General features: G+C 37.1%; 2 protein-coding genes across 8 annotated transcripts in view; one reads left to right on the plus strand and one right to left on the minus strand.

The window, feature by feature from the left end:
• Positions 1 to 19,517, minus strand: part of ANKS1B (ankyrin repeat and sterile alpha motif domain containing 1B) — a gene marked incomplete at both ends in the record, with an annotated part of 1,174,646 nt that overhangs the window by 827,616 nt on the left and 327,513 nt on the right. For all 7 annotated transcript variants that reach the window (XM_082850046.1, XM_082850043.1, XM_082850045.1 and 4 more), the window contains one exon: positions 18,471 to 18,614. In XM_082850046.1, coding sequence (XP_082706172.1) covers positions 18,471 to 18,614 — 144 coding nt within the window. The remainder of the gene's footprint in view (positions 1 to 18,470; positions 18,615 to 19,517) is intronic.
• Positions 12,146 to 15,609, plus strand: GARIN6 (golgi associated RAB2 interactor family member 6; the record flags this gene model as incomplete). Its single annotated transcript, XM_082849499.1, has 2 exons — positions 12,146 to 12,709; positions 15,454 to 15,609. The coding sequence occupies 2 exons, from the start codon at positions 12,146 to 12,148 to the stop codon at positions 15,607 to 15,609; spliced, it is 720 nt and encodes a 239-aa protein (XP_082705625.1).

Raw genomic sequence — 19,517 nt, forward strand, 5'->3', positions numbered from 1 at the left:
ACAATGAAGAAAACTCAGTTTCTTCAATAAGTGGTGCTGGGAAAACTGGACAGCTACATATAAAGAATGAAATTAGAATACTCTGTAACACCATACACAAAAATAAACTCAAAATGGATTAAGACCTAAATGTAAGGCCAGACACTATAAAACTCTTAGAGGAAAACATAGGTGGAACACTCTATGACATAAATCACAGCAAGATCCTTTTTGACCCACCTCCTAAAGAAATGGAAATAAAAACAAAAGTAAACAAATGGGACCTAATGAAACTTAAAAGCTTTTGCACAGCAAAGGAAACCATAAACAAGACGAAAAGACAACCCTCAGAATGGGAGAAAATATTTTCAAACGAAGCAACTGACAAAGGATTTATCTCCAAAATATACAAGCAGCTCATGCAGCTCAATATCAAAAAAGCAAACAACCCAATCAAAAAATGGGCAGAGGGCTTCCCTGCTGGCGCAGTGGTTGAGAGTCCGCCTGCCAATGTAGGGGACATGGGTTCGTGCCCCAGTCTGGGAGGATCCCACATGCTGCGGAGCAGCTGGGCCCGTGAGCCATGGCCGCTGAGCCTGCGCTGAGTCTGCTCCGCAACGGGAGAGGCCACAGTGGTGAGAGGCCCGCGTACCGCAAAAAAAAAAAAAAAATGGGCAGAAGACCTAAATAGACATTTCTCCAAAGAAGATATACAGATTGCAACAAACACTTGAAAGGATGCTCAACATCACTAATCATTAGAGAAATGCAAATCAAAACTACAATGAAGTATCACCTCACACCAGTCAGAATGGCCATCATCAAAAAATCTACAAACAATAAATGCTGGAGAGGGTGTGGAGAAAAGGGATCCCTCTTGCATTGTTGGTGGGAATGTAAATTGATACAGCCACTATGGAGAACAGTATGGAGGTTCCTATAAAAACTAAAAATAGGAGTATCATATGACCCAGCAATCCCACTACTGGGCATATACCCTGAAAAAACCATAACTCAAAAAGAGTCATGTAGCATAATGTTCATTGCAGCTCTATTTACAATGGCCAGGACATGGAAGCAACCTAAGTGTCCATCAACAGATGAACAGATAAAGAAGATGTGGCACATATATACAATGGAATATTACTCAGCCATAAAAAGAAATGAAACTGTGTTATCTGTAGTGAGGTGGATGGACCTAGAGTCTATTATACAGAGTGAAGTAAGTCAGAAACAGAAAAACAAATACCGTATGCTAACACATATATATGGAATCTAAAAACAACAAAAAAGAAAAGGTTCTGAAGATCCTAGGGGCAGGACAGGAATAAAGATGCAGATGTAGAGAATGGACTACAGGACGTCGGGAGGAAAAGGGTAAGCTAGGATGAAGTGAGAGAATGGCATGGACATATATACACTACCAAATATAAAATATTTTGCTAGTGGGAAGCAGCCGCACAGCACAGGGTGATCAGCTTGGTGCTCTGTGACCACCTAGAGGGGTGGGAGGGAGACGCAGAGGGAGGAGATATGGGGATATATGAATACGTACAGCTGATTCACTTTGTTATACAGCAGAAACTAACACACCATTTTAAAGCAATTGTAGTCCAATAAAGATGTTAAAACTAAAAAGAAAAAAAAAGATAACAATAAAATAATCAAATGTTTAAAATGGATACAGGACTTGAATAGACATTCTTCAAAGAAGATATACAAATGACCAACAAGCATATGAAAATATGCTCAACATCACTTAATTGTCAGAGAAATGCAAATTAACATTATAATGAAATGTCACCTGAAGCCCATTAGAGTAGCTACTATCAAAAAAAAAAAAAAACAGAAAATAACAAGTGTTGATGAGGATGTGGAGAAATTGGAACACTTGTGCATTGCTGGTGGAAATGAATGATGTGGGGAACTATAGAAAACAGTCTGGTGGTTCCTTGAAAAATTAAAACTAGAATTTCCATATCATCCAGAAATTTCACTACTGTGTATTTATCCGAAGAACTTAAAGTAGGATCTCAAAGAGGTATTTGCACATCCATATTCACAGAAGCATTATTCACAAGACCCAAAAGGTGGAAACCACCCAAGAATCCATCAGTGGATGAATGGATAACAAAATGTGGTACACAGATACAATGGAATATTACTCAGCTGTAAAAAGGAAGGAAATTCTAAAACATGCTATAAAGTGGATAAACCTTGAGGACATTATGCTAAGTAAAACAGCCAGTCACAAAAAGACAAATACTGATATGATCCCATTTAAGTGAGGTAAAGTAGTCAAAATCAAGAGATAGAAAGTAGAGTGGTGGTATACTTTAAAATTGTTCCTATATTAAATGTGTATTTAACCACAATTTTTTTTAAGTTCAACAGGGAAATGTATGCAAATGTAACATTTAAAATCAATAGAGAGGGACTTGTCTGGTGGCGCAGTGGTTAAGAATCCACCTGCCAATGCAGGGGACATGGGTTCAAGCCCTAGTCTGGGAAGATCCCACATGCCATGGCGCAACTAAGCCCATATGCCACAGCTACTGAGCCTGCACTCTATAGCCCGCAAGCCACAACTACTGAGCCTGCGTGCCACAACTACTGAAGCCCGTGCGCCTAGAGCCCGTGCTCCACAACAAGAGAAGCCACTGCAGTGAGAAGCCTGAGAACCACAACGAAGAGTAGCCCCTGCTCGCCACAACTAGACAGAAAGCCTGCGCACAGCAACGAAGACTCAACGCAGCCAAAAAAAAAAAAAAAATCAATTGAGAAAGGCTGGACTATTCAATGAATGGTGCTGGTACAACTGATCATTAATTTGAGAGCAGGAAGGAACCCAGGATAAATTACAGAATTAAAAATACACACTGTGTATATATATATATATATATATATGCATATATACTTATACACATTATACGTTTACATTATTATACATTTACAGCCATACCTCATTTTATTGCGATGCACGTAACTGTGCTCACAGATTTTGTACCAATTCAAAGTTTCTGGCAACCCTGCAATGAATAAGTCTATAATTGCCTTTGTTCCAAAGCATTTGCTCACTTCATGTCTCCATGTCACATTTTGATAATTCACAATATTTCAAACTTTTTCATTATTATTATATTGTGGTGATCTGTGATCAGTGATCTTTGATGTTACTATTGTAATTGTTTGGGAGCTCCATGAACAGTGCCCAAGTAAAAAGGAAAACAATCGATAAATGTGTGTGTTCCGACTGCTCCACCAACCAGCCTTTCTATTCCTCTCCTCAGGCCTCCTTTTTCCATGACACAACAATATTGAAATTATGCCAATTAATAACCTTACAGTGGCCTATAAGTGTTCAAGTGAAAGGAAGAGTCGCATGTTATCTCACTTTAAATCAAAGCCTAGAAACAATTAAGCTTAGTGAGGAAGACACCCTGAACGCTGAGACAGTCCAAAAGCTAGGGCTCTTGCGCCAAACAATCAGCCAAGTTGTGAATGCCAAGGAAAAGCCCTTGAAGAAAATTTAAAGTGCTAATGCAGTGAACACACAAATGAGAAAGCGAAACAGACTTATTGCTGATGTAGAGAGTTTCAGTGGTCTGGACAGAAGACTAAACCAGCCACAACATTTGCTTAAGCCAAAGCCTAATCCAGAGCAAGTCCCTAACTCTCTTCAATGCTATGAAAGCCGAGAGAGATGAGTAAACTGCAGAAGAAAAGTTTAAGGCTAGCAGAAATTGGTTCATGCGGTTTAGGGAAAGAAGCTGTCTCCAAAATATAAAAGTGTAAGGTGGGGCTTCCCTGGTGGCGCAGTGGTTGGGAGTCCGCCTGCCGATGCAGGGGACACGGGTTCGTGCCCCGGTCCGAGAGAATCCCACACGCCGCGGAGCGGCTGGACCCTGAGCCATGGCCGCTGGGCCTGCGCGTCTGGAGCCTATGCTCCGTGGCGGGAGGGGCCACGGCAGTGGGAGGCCCACGTGCTGGAAAAAAAAAAAAAAAATTTAAAGAAAAGTGTAAGGTGAAGAAGCAAGTGTTGATGCAGAAACTGCATCAAGTTATTCAGAAGATCTAGCTAAGATAATTAATAAAGGTAGCTATACTAAACAACAGATTTTCAATTTAGAGAAACAGCCTCATATTGGAAGAAGATGCCATCTAGGACTTTCATAGGTAAAGAGCAGTCAATGCCTGGCTTCAAAGCACCAAAGGACAGGCTGCCTCTCATATTAGGAACTAATGCAGCTGGTGACTTCAAGTTGAAGCCAATGCTCACTTAACATTCTTAAAATCCTAGGGCCCTAAAGAATTATGCTAAATCTACTCTGTCTATGCTCTAAAAATGGAAAAAAAAATCCTGGATGACAGTCCATCTGCTTACAACATGGTTTACTGAATATTTTAAGTCCACTGTTGATACTATTCAGAAAAAATAAAAAGTATTTTCAAGATATTACTGAGAAGCACCTGATCACCCATGAGCTCCGATAGAGATGTACAAGATTCATGTTGATTTCATGCCTGCTAACACAATATTCATTCTGCAGCCCATGGATCAAGGAGTCATTTTGACTTTCAAGTATTAAGATTTAAGAAATACATTTGTAAGGCTAAGCTGTCATAGACTATGATTCCTCTGATGCATCTGGGCAGTCAATTGAAAACCTTCAGGAAAGGATTCACCATTCTAGATGCCACTAAGAACATTTATGATTCATGGGAAGAGGTCAAAATATTAACATTAACAAGAGTTTCGAAGAAGTTGATTTCAATCCTCATGAATGACTTTTGAGGAGTTTAAGACTTCAATGGAGGAAGTAACTGCAGATGTGGTAGAAACTGCAAGAGAACAAGAATTAGGAGTGAAGCCTGAAGATGTGACTGAATTGCTGCAGTCTCATGATAAAACTTTAATGGATGAGGAGATGCTTCTTACGAATGAGCAAAGAGAGTGGTTTCTTGAGATGGAATCTACTCCTGGTGAAGATGCTGTAAAGATTATTAAAATGACAACAGGATTTCAAATATTACATAAACTTATTAGTTGATAGAGCAGCTGCAGGGTTTGAGAGGATTGACTCCAATTTTGAAAGAAGTTTTACTGTGGGTAAAATGCTATCAAACATCCTTGCATGCTACAGGGAAATCATTCATGAAAGGAAGAGTCAGTTGATGCAGCGAACTTCATTATGATCTTATGTTAAGAAATTGGCACGGCCACCCCAACCTGCAGCAAATACTACCCTGATGAGTCAGCAGCCATTGACACTGAGGCAAAATCCTCCACCAGCAAAAAGATTGTAACTCTCTGAAGACTCAGATCAGATGATGAATAGTTTTTAGCAATAAAGTATTTTTATTGAAGTATAATTGACTTACAATATTATATTAGTTTCAGCTGTATGACATAGTGATTCAATATTTTTATGTATTACAAAACGATCACCACAGTAAGTCATTACCACCTAACACCATACAAATTTATTAGTGTTATCGACTATATTCCCTATGATGCACATTACAACCCCATGACTTATAACTGGAAGACTGTACTTCTTAACCTCTCTTCCTATTTCACTCATCCCTTCACCCTCTCCTTTCTGGAAACTGCCAGTTTGTTCTCTGTATCTATGAATCTGTTTATATTTCCTTATTCATTTACATTCAATGGTATTTATCTTTCTTTACCTGACATTTTTCTTAGCATAATACCCTCTAGGTCCATCCACGGTGTCACCAACAGCAAGAATATTTTTATGGCTGAGTAATATTCCATTGTGTATGTATATACCACACCTTCTTATCCATTCATCCATTGACAGTCACTTAGGCTGCTTCCATATGTTGGCTATTATAAATAATGCTGCAATGAACATAAGGGTGCATATATCTTTTCAAACTACTGTTTTCATTTTCTTCAGATAAATACCCAGGAGTAGATTTGCTGGATTGTCTGTTAGTTCTATTTTTAATTTTTGGAGAGACTGCCATACTATTTTCCATAGCAACGACAATAGTTTACATTCCCATCATCTGTGCAGGAGGGTTCCCTTTTCTCTACATCCTAGCCAACACTGGTTATTTGTTTTTTGGGGTTTTTTTCTTGTTGTCTTTGATAACAGCCATCCTGACAGGTGTGAGCTGGTATCTCTTTGCGGTTTTGATTTGCATATCCCTGACCACTAGTGATGTTCAGCATCTTTTAATGTGCCTGTTGACTATCTGTATGCCTTCTTTGGAAAAATGTCTATTCAGATCCTCTGTCTACTTTTTAATCAAGTTGTTTGTTTTGATGTTGAGTTGAATGAGTTATTTGTATATTTTGTATATTAACCCCTTATTGGATATACCATTTGCAAATGTTTTCTCCCATTCAGTAGGCTGTTTTCTTTTGTTGATAGTTTAGCTCACGGTGCAAAAGCTTTTTAGTTCAATGTAGTCCCATTTGTTTATTTTTGCTTTTACCTCACTTGCCTGAGGAGACATAACCAAAAAAATATTGCTAAGACTGATGTCAAAGAGCATACTGCCTATGTTTTCTTGTAGCAGTTTTATGGTTTCAGGTCTCATATTTAAGTCTTTAATCTATTTTGAGGGTTGTTTTTTTTTTTGTATATGGTGTGAGAAAGTATTCCAGCTTGATTCTATTGCATGTAGCTGTCCAGTTTTCCCAACACCATTTATTGAAGAGGCTGTCTTTTCCCCATTGTATGTTCTTGCCTCATTTGTCAGAGATTAATTGATCATATAAGTGTGGGTTTATTTCTGGGATCTCTATTTCGTTCCATTGATCTATGTGTCTGTTTTTGCACCAGTACCATATTATTTTGATTACTATAGCTTTGTAGTATAGTTTGAAATGAGGGAGCATGATACCTCCAGCTTTGTTCTTTCTCAAGATTGTTTTGGCTGCTCAGGATCTTTTGTGTTTCCATAAAAATTTTAGAATTATTTGTTCTAGCTCTGTGAAAAATGCCGTGGGTATTTTGACAGAGATTGCATTGAATCTGTAGATTGCCTTTGGAGGTGTGGTTATTTTAAAAATATTAATTCTTCCAGTCCATATGCACAGTATATCTTTCCATTATTTTGTGTCATCTTCAATTTCTTTCAGCAGAGGCTTATAGTTTTCTGAACAGCAGGTCTTTTACCTCCTTGGTTGGATTTATTCCTAGGTATTTTATTCTTATTGATGCAATTCTAAATGGGATTGCTTCCTTAATTTCTCTTTCTGATAGTCCATTGTTGGTGTATAGAAACAACATATTTTTGTATATCAATTGTTTATCATGTAACTTTACGGAATTCATTTATTATATCTAATAGTTTTTTGGTGGCAACTTTAGGATTTCTACATATAGTATCATGTCATCTGCAAACAGTGAGAGTTGGTTGTTGTTTTGGGGGGTTTTTGTTTTATTTTGTTTCTAGGCCACGCCATGCAGCTTGCAGGATCCTAGTTCCCCAACCAGAGATTGAACTCGTGCCCTTGGCAGTGAAAGTGCAGAGTCCTAACCACTAGACTGCAAGTGAATTCCCAGTGAGAGCTTTATTTCTTCCCCTTTCAATTTGGATTCCTTTTATTTTTCTTTTCTGATTCTTGTGGCTAGGGCTTCCAAAACTATGCTGAATAAAAGTGGTAAGTGTGTTCATCCACCTCTTGTTCCTGATCTTAAAGGAACTGCTTTCTGCTTTTCAGCATTGAGTATGGTGCTGTTTATGACAATTTAGGTATTTTCTAAGACAAAATAGGTTTTCTGTACCATATCAGTTACTTATGAGCCCTCCTGGAAGAATCTTTAATAGTCACATTTATGTTCAAGGCAATCTAGGCTTTTTCTATCATGCTACTCAAAATTATTCCAGCTCCTATCCACTGTCCAACTCCAAAGCCACTTCCACATTTTAGTGTATTTGTTACAGCAGCATCCCACTTCCAGGTACCAAAATGTGTGTTAGTTTCCCAGGGCTGCTATAACAAATTATCACAAACTCAGTAGCTTAAAACAACAGAAATTTATTCTCTTATAGTTCTGAATGTCAAAAGTCCAAAATGATTCTCACAGGGCTAAAATCAAGGTATTGGTGGGGCTGGATCCTCTAGGGGAGAATGCATTTCCTACTTTTGAGCCAACTACATTCCTTGGTTCATGGCCACATCACTTCAACCTCTGTATCCATCATCACATATCCTTCTCTGACTTTGACCCTCTATCCTTTTTCTTTTTAAAATATTTATTTATTTATTTACTTATTTATTTTGGCTGCACTGGGTCTTTGTAGTGGCACAGGGGATCTTCATTGCAGCAGGTGGGACCTTTAGTTGCAGCATGAGGACTTCTTAGTTGTGGCATGTGGGCTTCTTAGTTGTGGCATGCGGGCTTCTTAGTGCAGCATGTGGACTTGTTAATTGCGGCATGCATGCGGGATCTAGTTCCCCAAGCAGGGATCAAACCCTGGCTCCCTGCATTGGGAGCACAGAGTCTTACCCACTGGATCATCATAAGGACCATTGGGCTCACACTGGGTCCACCTGAATAATCCAGGGTATCTCCCTACCTCAGGATCCTTAACTTAATCATATCTGCAAAGTCCCTTTGCCATGTAAGGTCACATATTCACAAGTTGTAAAGATTAGATATGGGCATCTTTGGAGGGAATTAATCTGCCTACTACAGCCATGTCCATTATTAACTGAATTCTGTTTAAAATGTTTAACCCATATTTTCACTTACATAGTTTTAAGCACTGCCCCCACTGAATGCTCATCTTACTGAAATAACATTTTTGCCATTTCCAAATTTCAAATGTTGGTTCTTTTAAAAGTTTTGGCAAGAAGAAATTCAGCAACAGAATAAGATTATGTACTGCATCACAAATTCCCAGAGCTGTTAATATCTGAATAATTCCTTATTATTTTTGTTTGGAATATTTCCAAAGTATGTAGTAGTTTTATTACAGGGGAAAAGTTAAACCCCTATCCAAAACCGTAACTATTCTGGAGTTGAACGATACCTAAAGTATCATCTCAATGTCAAGGATGACAAATATAAGGCCCAGGGAGGTTAAATAATTTACCCAGTGACACAGACTCTTATGTAGAGGAGAAGGAACATAAATTTATTTTAAGAATGTCTAATGACTAACTATGAAAAGCTAAGAGCTGCTGCATTTACATAAAAATAATTTATTTAAAAAAATTTTTTTATTTAAGTTATAGTTAATTTTCAATGTTGTGCCAATCTCTGCTGTGCAGCAAAGTGACTCAGTAATACACACGTAGACATTCTTTTTTTTATATTCTTTTCCATTATAGTTGATCACAGGATATTGAATATAGTTCCCTGTGCTCTACAGTAGGACCTTGTTGTTTACCCATTCTAAATGTAATAGTTTGCATCTACCAACCCCAGTCCATCCCTCTCCCTCCCCGCTTCCCCTTGGCAACCACAAGTCTGTTCCCTTTGTCTATGAGTCTGTTTCAGTTTTGTAGATAAGTTCATTTGTGTCATATTTTAGATTACACATATAAGTGATATCATATGGTATTTGTCTTTCTCTTTCTGACTTACTTCACTTAGTATGCTAATCTCCAGTTGTATCCATGTTGCTGTAAATGACATTATTTCATTCTTTTTTATGGCTGAACAGTATTGTGTATACGTATACAATCACAACTTCTTTATCCATTCATCTGTTGATGGACATTTAAGTTGTTTTCACGTTTTGGCTATTGTGAACAGTGCTGCTATGAACATGGGGGTGCATGTTACCTTTTGGTACAGAAACAGGCATACGGATCAATGCAACAGAATAGGGAGCCCAGAAATAAACCCACACACCTATGGTCAATTAATCCTTGACAAAGGAGGCAAGAATATAAAATGGGAAAAAGACAGTCTCTTCAGCAAGTGGTGCTTGGAAAGTCGGACACCTGCATGTAAATCAATGAAGTTAGAACACACCCTCATACCATGTACAAAAATAAACTCAAAAATAAACTCAAAACATACATAAGACATGACACCATAAAACTCCTGGAAGAGAACACAGGCAAAACATTCTCTGACATAAATCGTACCAATGTTTTCTTAGGTTAGTCTCCCAAGAATTTATTAATCTCAGTTCCAGGTAGATTTTTATTTAGCCATCTGAGCTTCTTAAGTATTGAAGCAAATATTAAGATAGTTTTCTAAATACCTAGAGGAATTTAAGATAAACTTCATCAGACTCATGAAAATAGACATATTTGCCAGAACACTACACTGATACTCATAGTTACCAGGCCAAGTAAGAGAGGTTCTACTGTTGTTGGTCTAATGACTGATTAGGAAAAAATCCTGAAAGTCCTTAGGCCCTACAAGTAATATAGCTTCTGGTTTCCCTGGAGACAAGGCAATTAGCTCAGTGGTCTAGTGGAAGCCTAAGATAAATATCTTGTAACATATGTGCACAGCATAAAAGTGTTTTTAAGAAAATTGGTATATCTTCACTTTACTTTTTAAAAAGCACCTAAATTAAATTATACTGTATCCAGTGGTACCTATTCCTTTCAACAAATACCAGAACCTCTTGGATACATTTGAAAGGTTAGTTTGATTAGTAAACGTATGTTAGGCTTATTCTTTTTACTAATTATAAATAATGTAGACGTGAAGTGGAAATCAAAATATAAAGACTTTGGACAGGCCAGTAAGAATTGCTATTGATATGTGACTAGGCCTCTCAATAAATAAAGAATAAAATATTCATATTACCAGAAATAACCAGATACTTCAATATGAAGGGAAGAAAATGTTCATTTTTACTTACAGAACTGAAGACTCAAAAACTATGGCTTTATGTGCATACGTATGTGCGTGTTATGTATATTGTCATGCCAATAAAGATATTTTAATCTTACTGAATTTATAATATTTATAATAGCTGGCAAAATTTCTCAGAACGTTTTTTAGTAGGCCAATTTGATAATGAGTAAAGAATAGAGCATAAATGTGATGTTTAAGGCTCTTTTCACCATGTAGTCAGGGTACAGATGTCTAGGGAAAATCTCAGCATTTTGAGGATGTGTCAAAACATAAAATTTTTGACGGCTGTAAAAATAGATATTGTTAATAAAAATAGCTTTACTCTTCCTGTTAATAGAAATAATATCCTAATAAAAAAATAGAAATTATAAAGAAAATAAAATTTACACCATCCAGAAATAAGTACTTTAAACATTTCACTGAACATATTATACTTTCATACCCAAACACACATACACAGACGATTTTACATAAATTGGACCACAAGTATAAAGCTAGTTTGAAATGTTTGTTTTGCTCTTTTTCTTAAAAAAAAAAAATCAGGTATATCTTTTCATTTCAATAAATAGGGAACTACATAATCATTCTTACGGCTTCAGAGTATTCTTTCATAGAATGCTCCATAATTTATTTAACCAAATCCTCACTGTAAGATATTAATCCTGTTTATGATATTTTTTGCTACAATAAACCTTGATAAACATTCTGTACATCCAGCTTGTTTACCACCTTGTCCAATTCTCTTTAAGGTAAACTGTCTACAATTAATTCTAACTGTTTGCAGTTAGAAGTGCTGGATAAGACAGTATGCATATTTTAACTCATACCTAACAGAAAGTTTGTCTAACCCTTTCTGAAAGCAATTTGTCAGTACGTATTAAGATCCTTAGATCCACCCATGGGAGGAGGGGTGGTCTGCTGATCTGTGTGGCCTTGTGAGGGGTTTAGGCCTAGTTGGAAGCTACAGTTTCTGGAGGAGAGGTGCAGTGGAATTACGACTGAATACCAATATCTGTGCACATCAACATCTGTGCACCCTGATATCTACTGGGGCCCCAGCCTCTGCATGTCCTGACGTCTCCATGCTCTAGGCAGGGCACAGTCAGGTCCAGGAGCAACTGTCTCTAGCACTGAACAGTCAGTAATCAGCTCCCCCACCCTGTCCTCAGTCACTCAGAGACAAAGCCTGCATAAGACCACTGCTAGCCCACCTGCCAGAGAGACCAGGGAAACAGGACGCCCTGCAAGGTGTGGTAAGGAAGGTGCAGAGGAGCCTCTAGGAGCTGTCTTGATAAAAGATAGCGATGAACAGCCAATATACATTACCATACTACAAAGCCGAAGGCAGCCTTGCAATGAGCAAGTTTAATACCTCCATGGGGAAACTGCAGCAACACTTGTACAAGGGGGAGTACCCTATATTCCACTATGCACCAGTGTTTGACAGTGACTTTATACAGGTCAGCAGAAAAGGAGAAGTGATTGATGTGCACAACTGGGCCCGAATGGTGACTGTGGGCATCGTTCGTACCAGCCCCCGCCTCACACTACCTGATGTCATGCTGCTGGCCCGACCAGCTGCTATCTGTGATGACTATAACAGATATGGCCCTGCCACCCAGGAAAGAGGTAAAAAGCCTACACAGATCTTAGAGCTAACCAGGCTGCTTCCCTTGAAGTTTGTAAAGATATCCATCCATAACAGTAAAAAACAACAGCTCCACCTGAAGCTTACCACTGGCCGCTCTTTCTACCTTCAGCTGTGTCCCCCTTCAGATACAAGAGATCTTTTCATTCAGTGGGAAAACCTCATTTACATCCTGAGACCACCAGTGGAGGCTTACAGCAGCACCCAGGTCATTCCAGCTAGGGACACTCTGGACATAACTGGGTTTGAGGAAGAGAGTAAGGGCCCAGTGGTAAGCACTCCATAATCTCTAAAAGACGAGGCCAAGGTGCTTAGGGAGAAGAGCTAAAGGTCCTGCAGAGGCTTTGGTACACAGGCTCACCTGGAAAATACATGGATTTTTGGAAGGACTCAGGGCCAAATGAGCCTCATTTGGAGGCCATGGCACACTGAGGAGGTTCCTAGTACTTCTCCAAAGTGTTTCCCAAGGCTGTATTTCAGAGATTCCTTAGCTGTCAGCAACCCTTAATTTCATATCCAATATTGTATTGCCATCTGCAGCATCCTGACCATCCAATCTATTCTTTTTTTTATGTTTCTCTAGCTTTTCTCATTTTTTTATTGGACTATAGTTGCTTTACACTGCTGTGTCAGTTTCTCTATACAGCAAAGTGAATCAGCCACACATATACATATATCCCCTCTTTTTTGGATTTCCTTCCCATTTAGGTCACCACAGAGCACCGAGGAGAGTTCCCTGTGCTGTACAGTAGGTTCTCATTAGTTATCTATTTAATACATAATAGTGTATATATGTCAATCCCAATCTCCCAATTCATCTCATCCCCCCTTCCCCCTTGGTATCCATACATTTGTTCTCTACGTCTGTGTCTCTATTTCTGCTTTGCAAATAAGATCATGTATACCATTTTTCTAGGTTCCATAGATAGATAGATAGATAGATAGATAGATAGATAGATAGATAGATAGATAGATATAGATAGATAGATAGATATCACATTAATATAAGATATTTTTCTCTTTCTGACTTACTTCACTCTGTATGACAGTCTCTAGGTCCATCTACATCTCTGCAAATGACACCGTTTTGTTCCTTTTTATGGCTGAGTGATATTACATTGTATATATGTGCAACATCTTCTTTATCAATTCATCTGTTGATGGACATTTAGGTTGCTTCTATGTCCTGGCAATTGTAAATACTGTTGCAATGAACATTGGGATGCATGTGTCTTTTTGAGTTATGGTTTTCTCTGGGTATATGCCAGTAGTGGGATTGCTGGGTCATATGGTAGTTCTATTTTTAGTTTAAGGAAACTCCATACTGTTCTCCATAGTGGCTGTATCAATTTACATTCCCAACAACAGTGCAAGAGGGTTCCCTTTTCTCCATACCCTCTCCAGCATTTATTGTTTGTAGATTTTTTGACGATGGCCATTCTGATTGGTGTGAGGTGATACCTCATTGTAGTTTTGATTTGCATTTCTCTAATAATTAGTGATGTTGAGCAGCTTTCCATGTGCCTCTTGGCCATCTGTATGTCTTCTTTGGAGAAATGTCTATTTAGGTCTTCTGCCCATTTTTTGATTGGGTTGTTTTTTGGGTTTTTTTTGCGGTATGCGGGCCTCTCACTGTTGTGGCCTCTCCCGTTGCAGAGCACAGGTTCCGGAGGCGCAGGCTCAGCGGCCATGACTCACGGGCCTAGCCACTCCACGGCATGTGTGATCTTCCCGGACTGGGGCATGAACCTGTGTCCCCTGCATCAGCAGGCGGACTCTCAACCACTGTGCCACCAGGGAAGCCCTGTTTGTTTTTTAATATTGAGCTGCAAGAGCTGTTTATATATTTTGGAGATTAATTCTTTGTCCATTGATTCATTTGCAAATATTTTCTCCCATTCTGAGGGTTGTTTTTTCGTCTTGTTTATGGTTTCCTTTGCTGTGCAAAAGCTTTTAAGTTTCATTAGGTGCCATTCATTTATTTTTGTTTTTATTTCCATTTCTCTAGGAGGTGGGTCAAAAAGGATCTTGCTGTGATTTATGTCATAGAGTGTTCTGCCTATGTTTTCCTCTAAGAGTTTTATAGTGTCTGGCCTCACATTTAGGTCTTTAATCCATTTTGAGTTTATTTTTGTGTATGGCGTTAGGGAGTGTTCTAATTTCATCATCCAATCTATTCTTGAACATACTCCAACCCAGCTAAGCTGACATGTTGCAGAATGTATGTCTCCCCTTGACTGCCTTGTACTGATTTTTGTATACATCAGTGACAGTGAGATGTGCACAATTTGCTAGTAGCTATCAAAATATTAAAGCACATACCACCTGACCAGCAGAAATACTAACAAAAGTGTATTTTAGTAAGTGTTCTCACTGACACAAACTGTCCAAGCAAATTGGATGATCATTGTGGTCACTGTGGAGATACTGTAGGGGGCACTGTTGCATCAAATGGGAGAGTGGACTTGAGAGCTCAAAATTCTTATTATAAGCTCTTTTGTTTAGCTATAGGAGTAGAAGGGAGCAGTCTTTCTGGTCTCACTTTATTTTACTTGTCTTTCCCTAGGCAAATGCTACCTATTTCTATGGAAGGAATCAAGATCAAGTGAGCATCAGGAGCCTTCACATAAACCCTCAAGTGTTTGGGGCCACCTATTATGATTATGCTGGGGAGGAATGAATTCATCATGCCTCCCACTTATACTGCATTTAAGAGTTCACATAATTCTGCAGTTACAAAGCCTACAGAGCCTGATAAAAGGAGCAATTGTAACAACAGGCACCACCACTGGTGCTGTGCATATGACTGCAACCATGTTTGCAGACTCAAAAGAGAAACACAGCCCTAGCAGGAGCAGCCTTCCTAGATCCAGGAGGAAGTACAGTCAGCATGGTCATAGTGGTTGCTTTCAACATGTCTTAATATTGTTGTTAGCAAGGACTGCAAGTCCTCTTGTCCTCAGAGGGTACTTCTAGCCCATCAATAAGAGCTGTTGGCATCTCCCCATGGTGCAGCATGAGTATGGTGATTGCAGGAGCAGAGACTGCTGGCAAGCATGTTGCAAAACAGCTAAAGACTTAGTATCCAGACCCCTCATCTCAACCTTACCGAGTGAAGGCTACATGAGTGAACAGGATGGTGAACAGAGGGTCTCCACCCATCAGGACTGACTCTTTAGGAAAGAGCCTCAAAGCCCTGCACTGCACATGGTGCAGAGGTGGACATCTCATCTAAGATGGTGGAGGAAAGCAATTATCATCCACCATACAACTCAACTCAAATTCTCTGCTCAACTCAAATTCTCTGCTCTAATAACATATGCTCTATTAACAGGAAAGGGTAGTAATAAAACTAAATAGGGATTTACAATCAGGCTCTGAACTATCTGTAACCTTCCCTTCACTTGATATTGTGATTAAATGAACAGATGACAGAATAAAATGCTAAAGATTACTCTCAAAGATCCCGATCCATCTATGATCTACATTTATTAGCCAAAGAAAATTCTAAAACTTCCAAAATACATAACCAGGGACAGAAGCAACCAATAGGAGGCAGGACAAGGTAAATTAAGCCTAGAAAGCAACATGACATCAAAGTTTTAAACTATAAATGTATTAAGCTATACTAGTGTGCCAACCATTGCACATTAATTTTGTTGTGAAATATAATAAAGTATTTTTATAGTTTTGCACCATCACACATTAAAATTTTATTGTAATTATATATATATATGGATGTGTGTGTGTATATATATATATATATATATATATATATACACACACACACACACACACACATATAAATGTTAAAGGGGAGCTCATCACAAATTGAGAACATTAGTAAAAGAAGGCTAGAAGAGAACACTGGTAAAAGAATTCTACTTTTGATTTGTTAGATTGAAGACATTAAAAAAAACATACTGCATCTCAAATAAATTTATAGATTTAATGCAGTAACAATTAAAATCCCAATAAGAATACTTTTTAAACTTGACATAGTAATTATAAAATATAAATTTAAAAAGCAGACAATGTCAGTTAATAGTTTTAATAAAATAATGATTTCTCCTGCCATATATATGTACAAATATCAAAAGGGGGTTCATTGTTTTTAAAAATAGGAAAATTAAGGGGTTCAGAAGAAACCCCACGCCAAACAGGATGAAATATAATGAAAGTAATGGGAGTTATTGCCAAATGGGAAGTCATAGAAAAACCATATATCAGCAAGTTAAAAACAAATATAGAGCCATATTTGAAATTTGTTAAAAGGAATTCTGGATGAAATGGATCAAAAAAATAAGACCAAGAAGTTTAATGAATTTGATAGTTTAAAAAACTACACAACATACGCTCATACAATATTAAGAAAAAAAGAAAAACTGCAGGCTGGGAAACATTTTATGGTAAATGTAACTACTAACATAGTAATACTCAATACCTATTGGAGCAATGCAAGTCTCCACAGAAAAATAGTCAAAGAAAAATATTTAAAAATTGTAAACCAAAAGCAAGTTACTACCAAGCCTACTACCAAACCTAATAAAACAAAATAAATTAAAATTAAAAAAATAAAAGTAAATGTTAGTAAGGTAATGGAGAACCCAGATACAGCCATATATTATTGATAGCTTAGAGCCCTACTACTTTATAAGAATTCTACTTTTAAAATAAAAAATACAAAGGTGTTAATTTTATAAAACAAAAAAATAGGTAAAAACATTCAATTATTGGTAAATTGTTAAGCAGATAAGAGAATATTAATAAAATTAAAACCTATGTTTCTTAATTTCCTTTCTCGTACACCCTTCTGTATATGAGGTAAAACTCTATACGTAAAAACTTTAAGTGAAGAAATGAAACCCTACAGAACATACACATTTGTTTATTATTTAATTCAACTACTACTTAATTCTGACAACATGCCAGGAACAATGTTGGCATTAGATCGGAGACACCAAGCAACACATAGTCTCTACCTTTATGGATCTCATAGCCCAGTATATATTGATAATAATTCTTTAATGGTTAGTATAAATTGTCATAAAGTTCTATAAATAGTTCATATTAAGGTGAAGAGTTTCTTTAAGTACTATATGCTGATTTGATTATCCTAGTTAGTGTGCTACAATAAATTTATATTGTAATTTGGGTGGCTGTGATCAAATTATTACATACATGTAAAAACATGTAATGGTTTCTTAGACAAAACTGTTTCATATTTGTTGCAAAACAGAAAATAATATTTTTGAGATATAATGAGTTATTTTCTGTCCTAGATTATTTTGGCACTCATGTTCTATGTGGCTACATATACATACCTTTGCCATTACACTGTTTTTCATATTAAGTGCTTTTTCGTCTTCATGTAGAGATATTTTCTTTGTGGCTTCACATTTCCTAATTCTGTTTGGCTTATTTTATTTATTTCTGAAACTCCTCTAAGGGCTTACAGACCACAGTACACAACAAAAATTTGAAGGTGACACAATAGAATTAAAAGTGACTTAATGAGTAGTGAAATGATTTCAAAATTGTAAATGATGTTTTAGTGTTCTGGTCTCATTTTTGAATTGTAGTGCATAATCTTCAGTGGCACACATTATTCTATGATATTCCATTGTGCTAAGAAAAATAATCACTGCTGCTTTTAAAGAGCTTTCATATGCTTCCTTTTAAATCATTTTTATTATTATTTAAATATAAATTGTGATTTAATTTCAAAATAGCATTTTTTAATGAAATATTTCCAAATCATAGATACTAAAACTTCATAAACAACTCAATTTTTCTGGAACTAGCATCATGACAAAAATAAAACAAGCACAAAAATTTATATAGACTATGTGTTTGCATATGCATACATGTACAGCTAATTACATAAGCATTTTACTGACCTTCAACTGAAGAAAAATTACGAAGTGAAGAAGACACTAATTGGATTTGCAGAGGGGAAGAAAAGAAATTTACTTAAAAACATAGGCAACCATTTTTATGTTTTATTGTACCTTAAGAAAGCAAACCATTACCTGTGCAAGAATGGGGAAGCCAAGGTTCCTACAGCCATTACAAGGAGTTAATGCTTCCCAGAGTCCTGAGGGCCCACAAGTGTTTTCATCATCATCTTCTTCTTCCACTTCTCCTGGTGACAAATTTATTGTAGATGAAGTTCTCTGAAATTAAATTTATATGTCTATATTAATTATATCAATGTATATATTATATCAGTGTCATTTAGATATCTTAACATCAATTAAATTACATAAATTTCTTATGGTGTATGTTAGCAAGCAGAAGTCAGCTTACTTCTAGCCATAGTTATGTGGCTGTGCCACGTGAATCAGCCAGAAAGCATGTATAATTCAACTCGAAGTTGAAAGTGAAAGAAAACTGAAAGTGAAAAAGCTGGATGAAAAAGACTGGTAAATTACAAAGTCTGTATTGAAGAACAGGACATGGAAATGACCCAAGAAAATACAGGAATAGCAACAAATGAGAAAAATATTATGATTTCTAATGCAATCAGAGAAATAGCATGAAAATACTTTATTGAAACAGGAATTGATAAAAAGCCCATTTTTCACAATGTCACCAAAATGATAGTCTCCTTTCTGAAAAAACATGAGCTTCATAAAATTTTGTGTTATACATATAAGAGGGGTAATACTTTTAAAATTAATAATAGAACTTCCATGTTAAACATACATATTTACTTTTACTACTTCCCAAATCCCACTTAAATGACAGCAAAACCTTTGTAAAAATGGTCTAAACCATAAGGACAAGGACAACTGGAGGGATGTTAGCAGATGAGCAATATCAAGAAAACGTTTAGATAATGATAAACAGATGATTTATCAAATTAACTTAGCAAACTTGAGAAAACTGAAAACAAAGTGCCTGCAAGGAGGAAGAATAAGAAGCAGATCTATTCATGATTCAACACCCTCAAAAGGGCTTAAGAATTAGAGAGACTGACTACCTGTGAAGGTGTAGGTGCTGGTGGAGCTGAGACAGAATGGAAACTCCACCTCAGCCAGCTGAGAAACTAAACCTTTACCACCTGACAAGAAATT

The sequence above is a fragment of the Leucopleurus acutus genome (genome assembly GCF_964270905.1).
Source record: "Leucopleurus acutus genome assembly, chromosome: 11".
Lineage (NCBI taxonomy): Eukaryota > Metazoa > Chordata > Mammalia > Artiodactyla > Delphinidae > Leucopleurus > Leucopleurus acutus.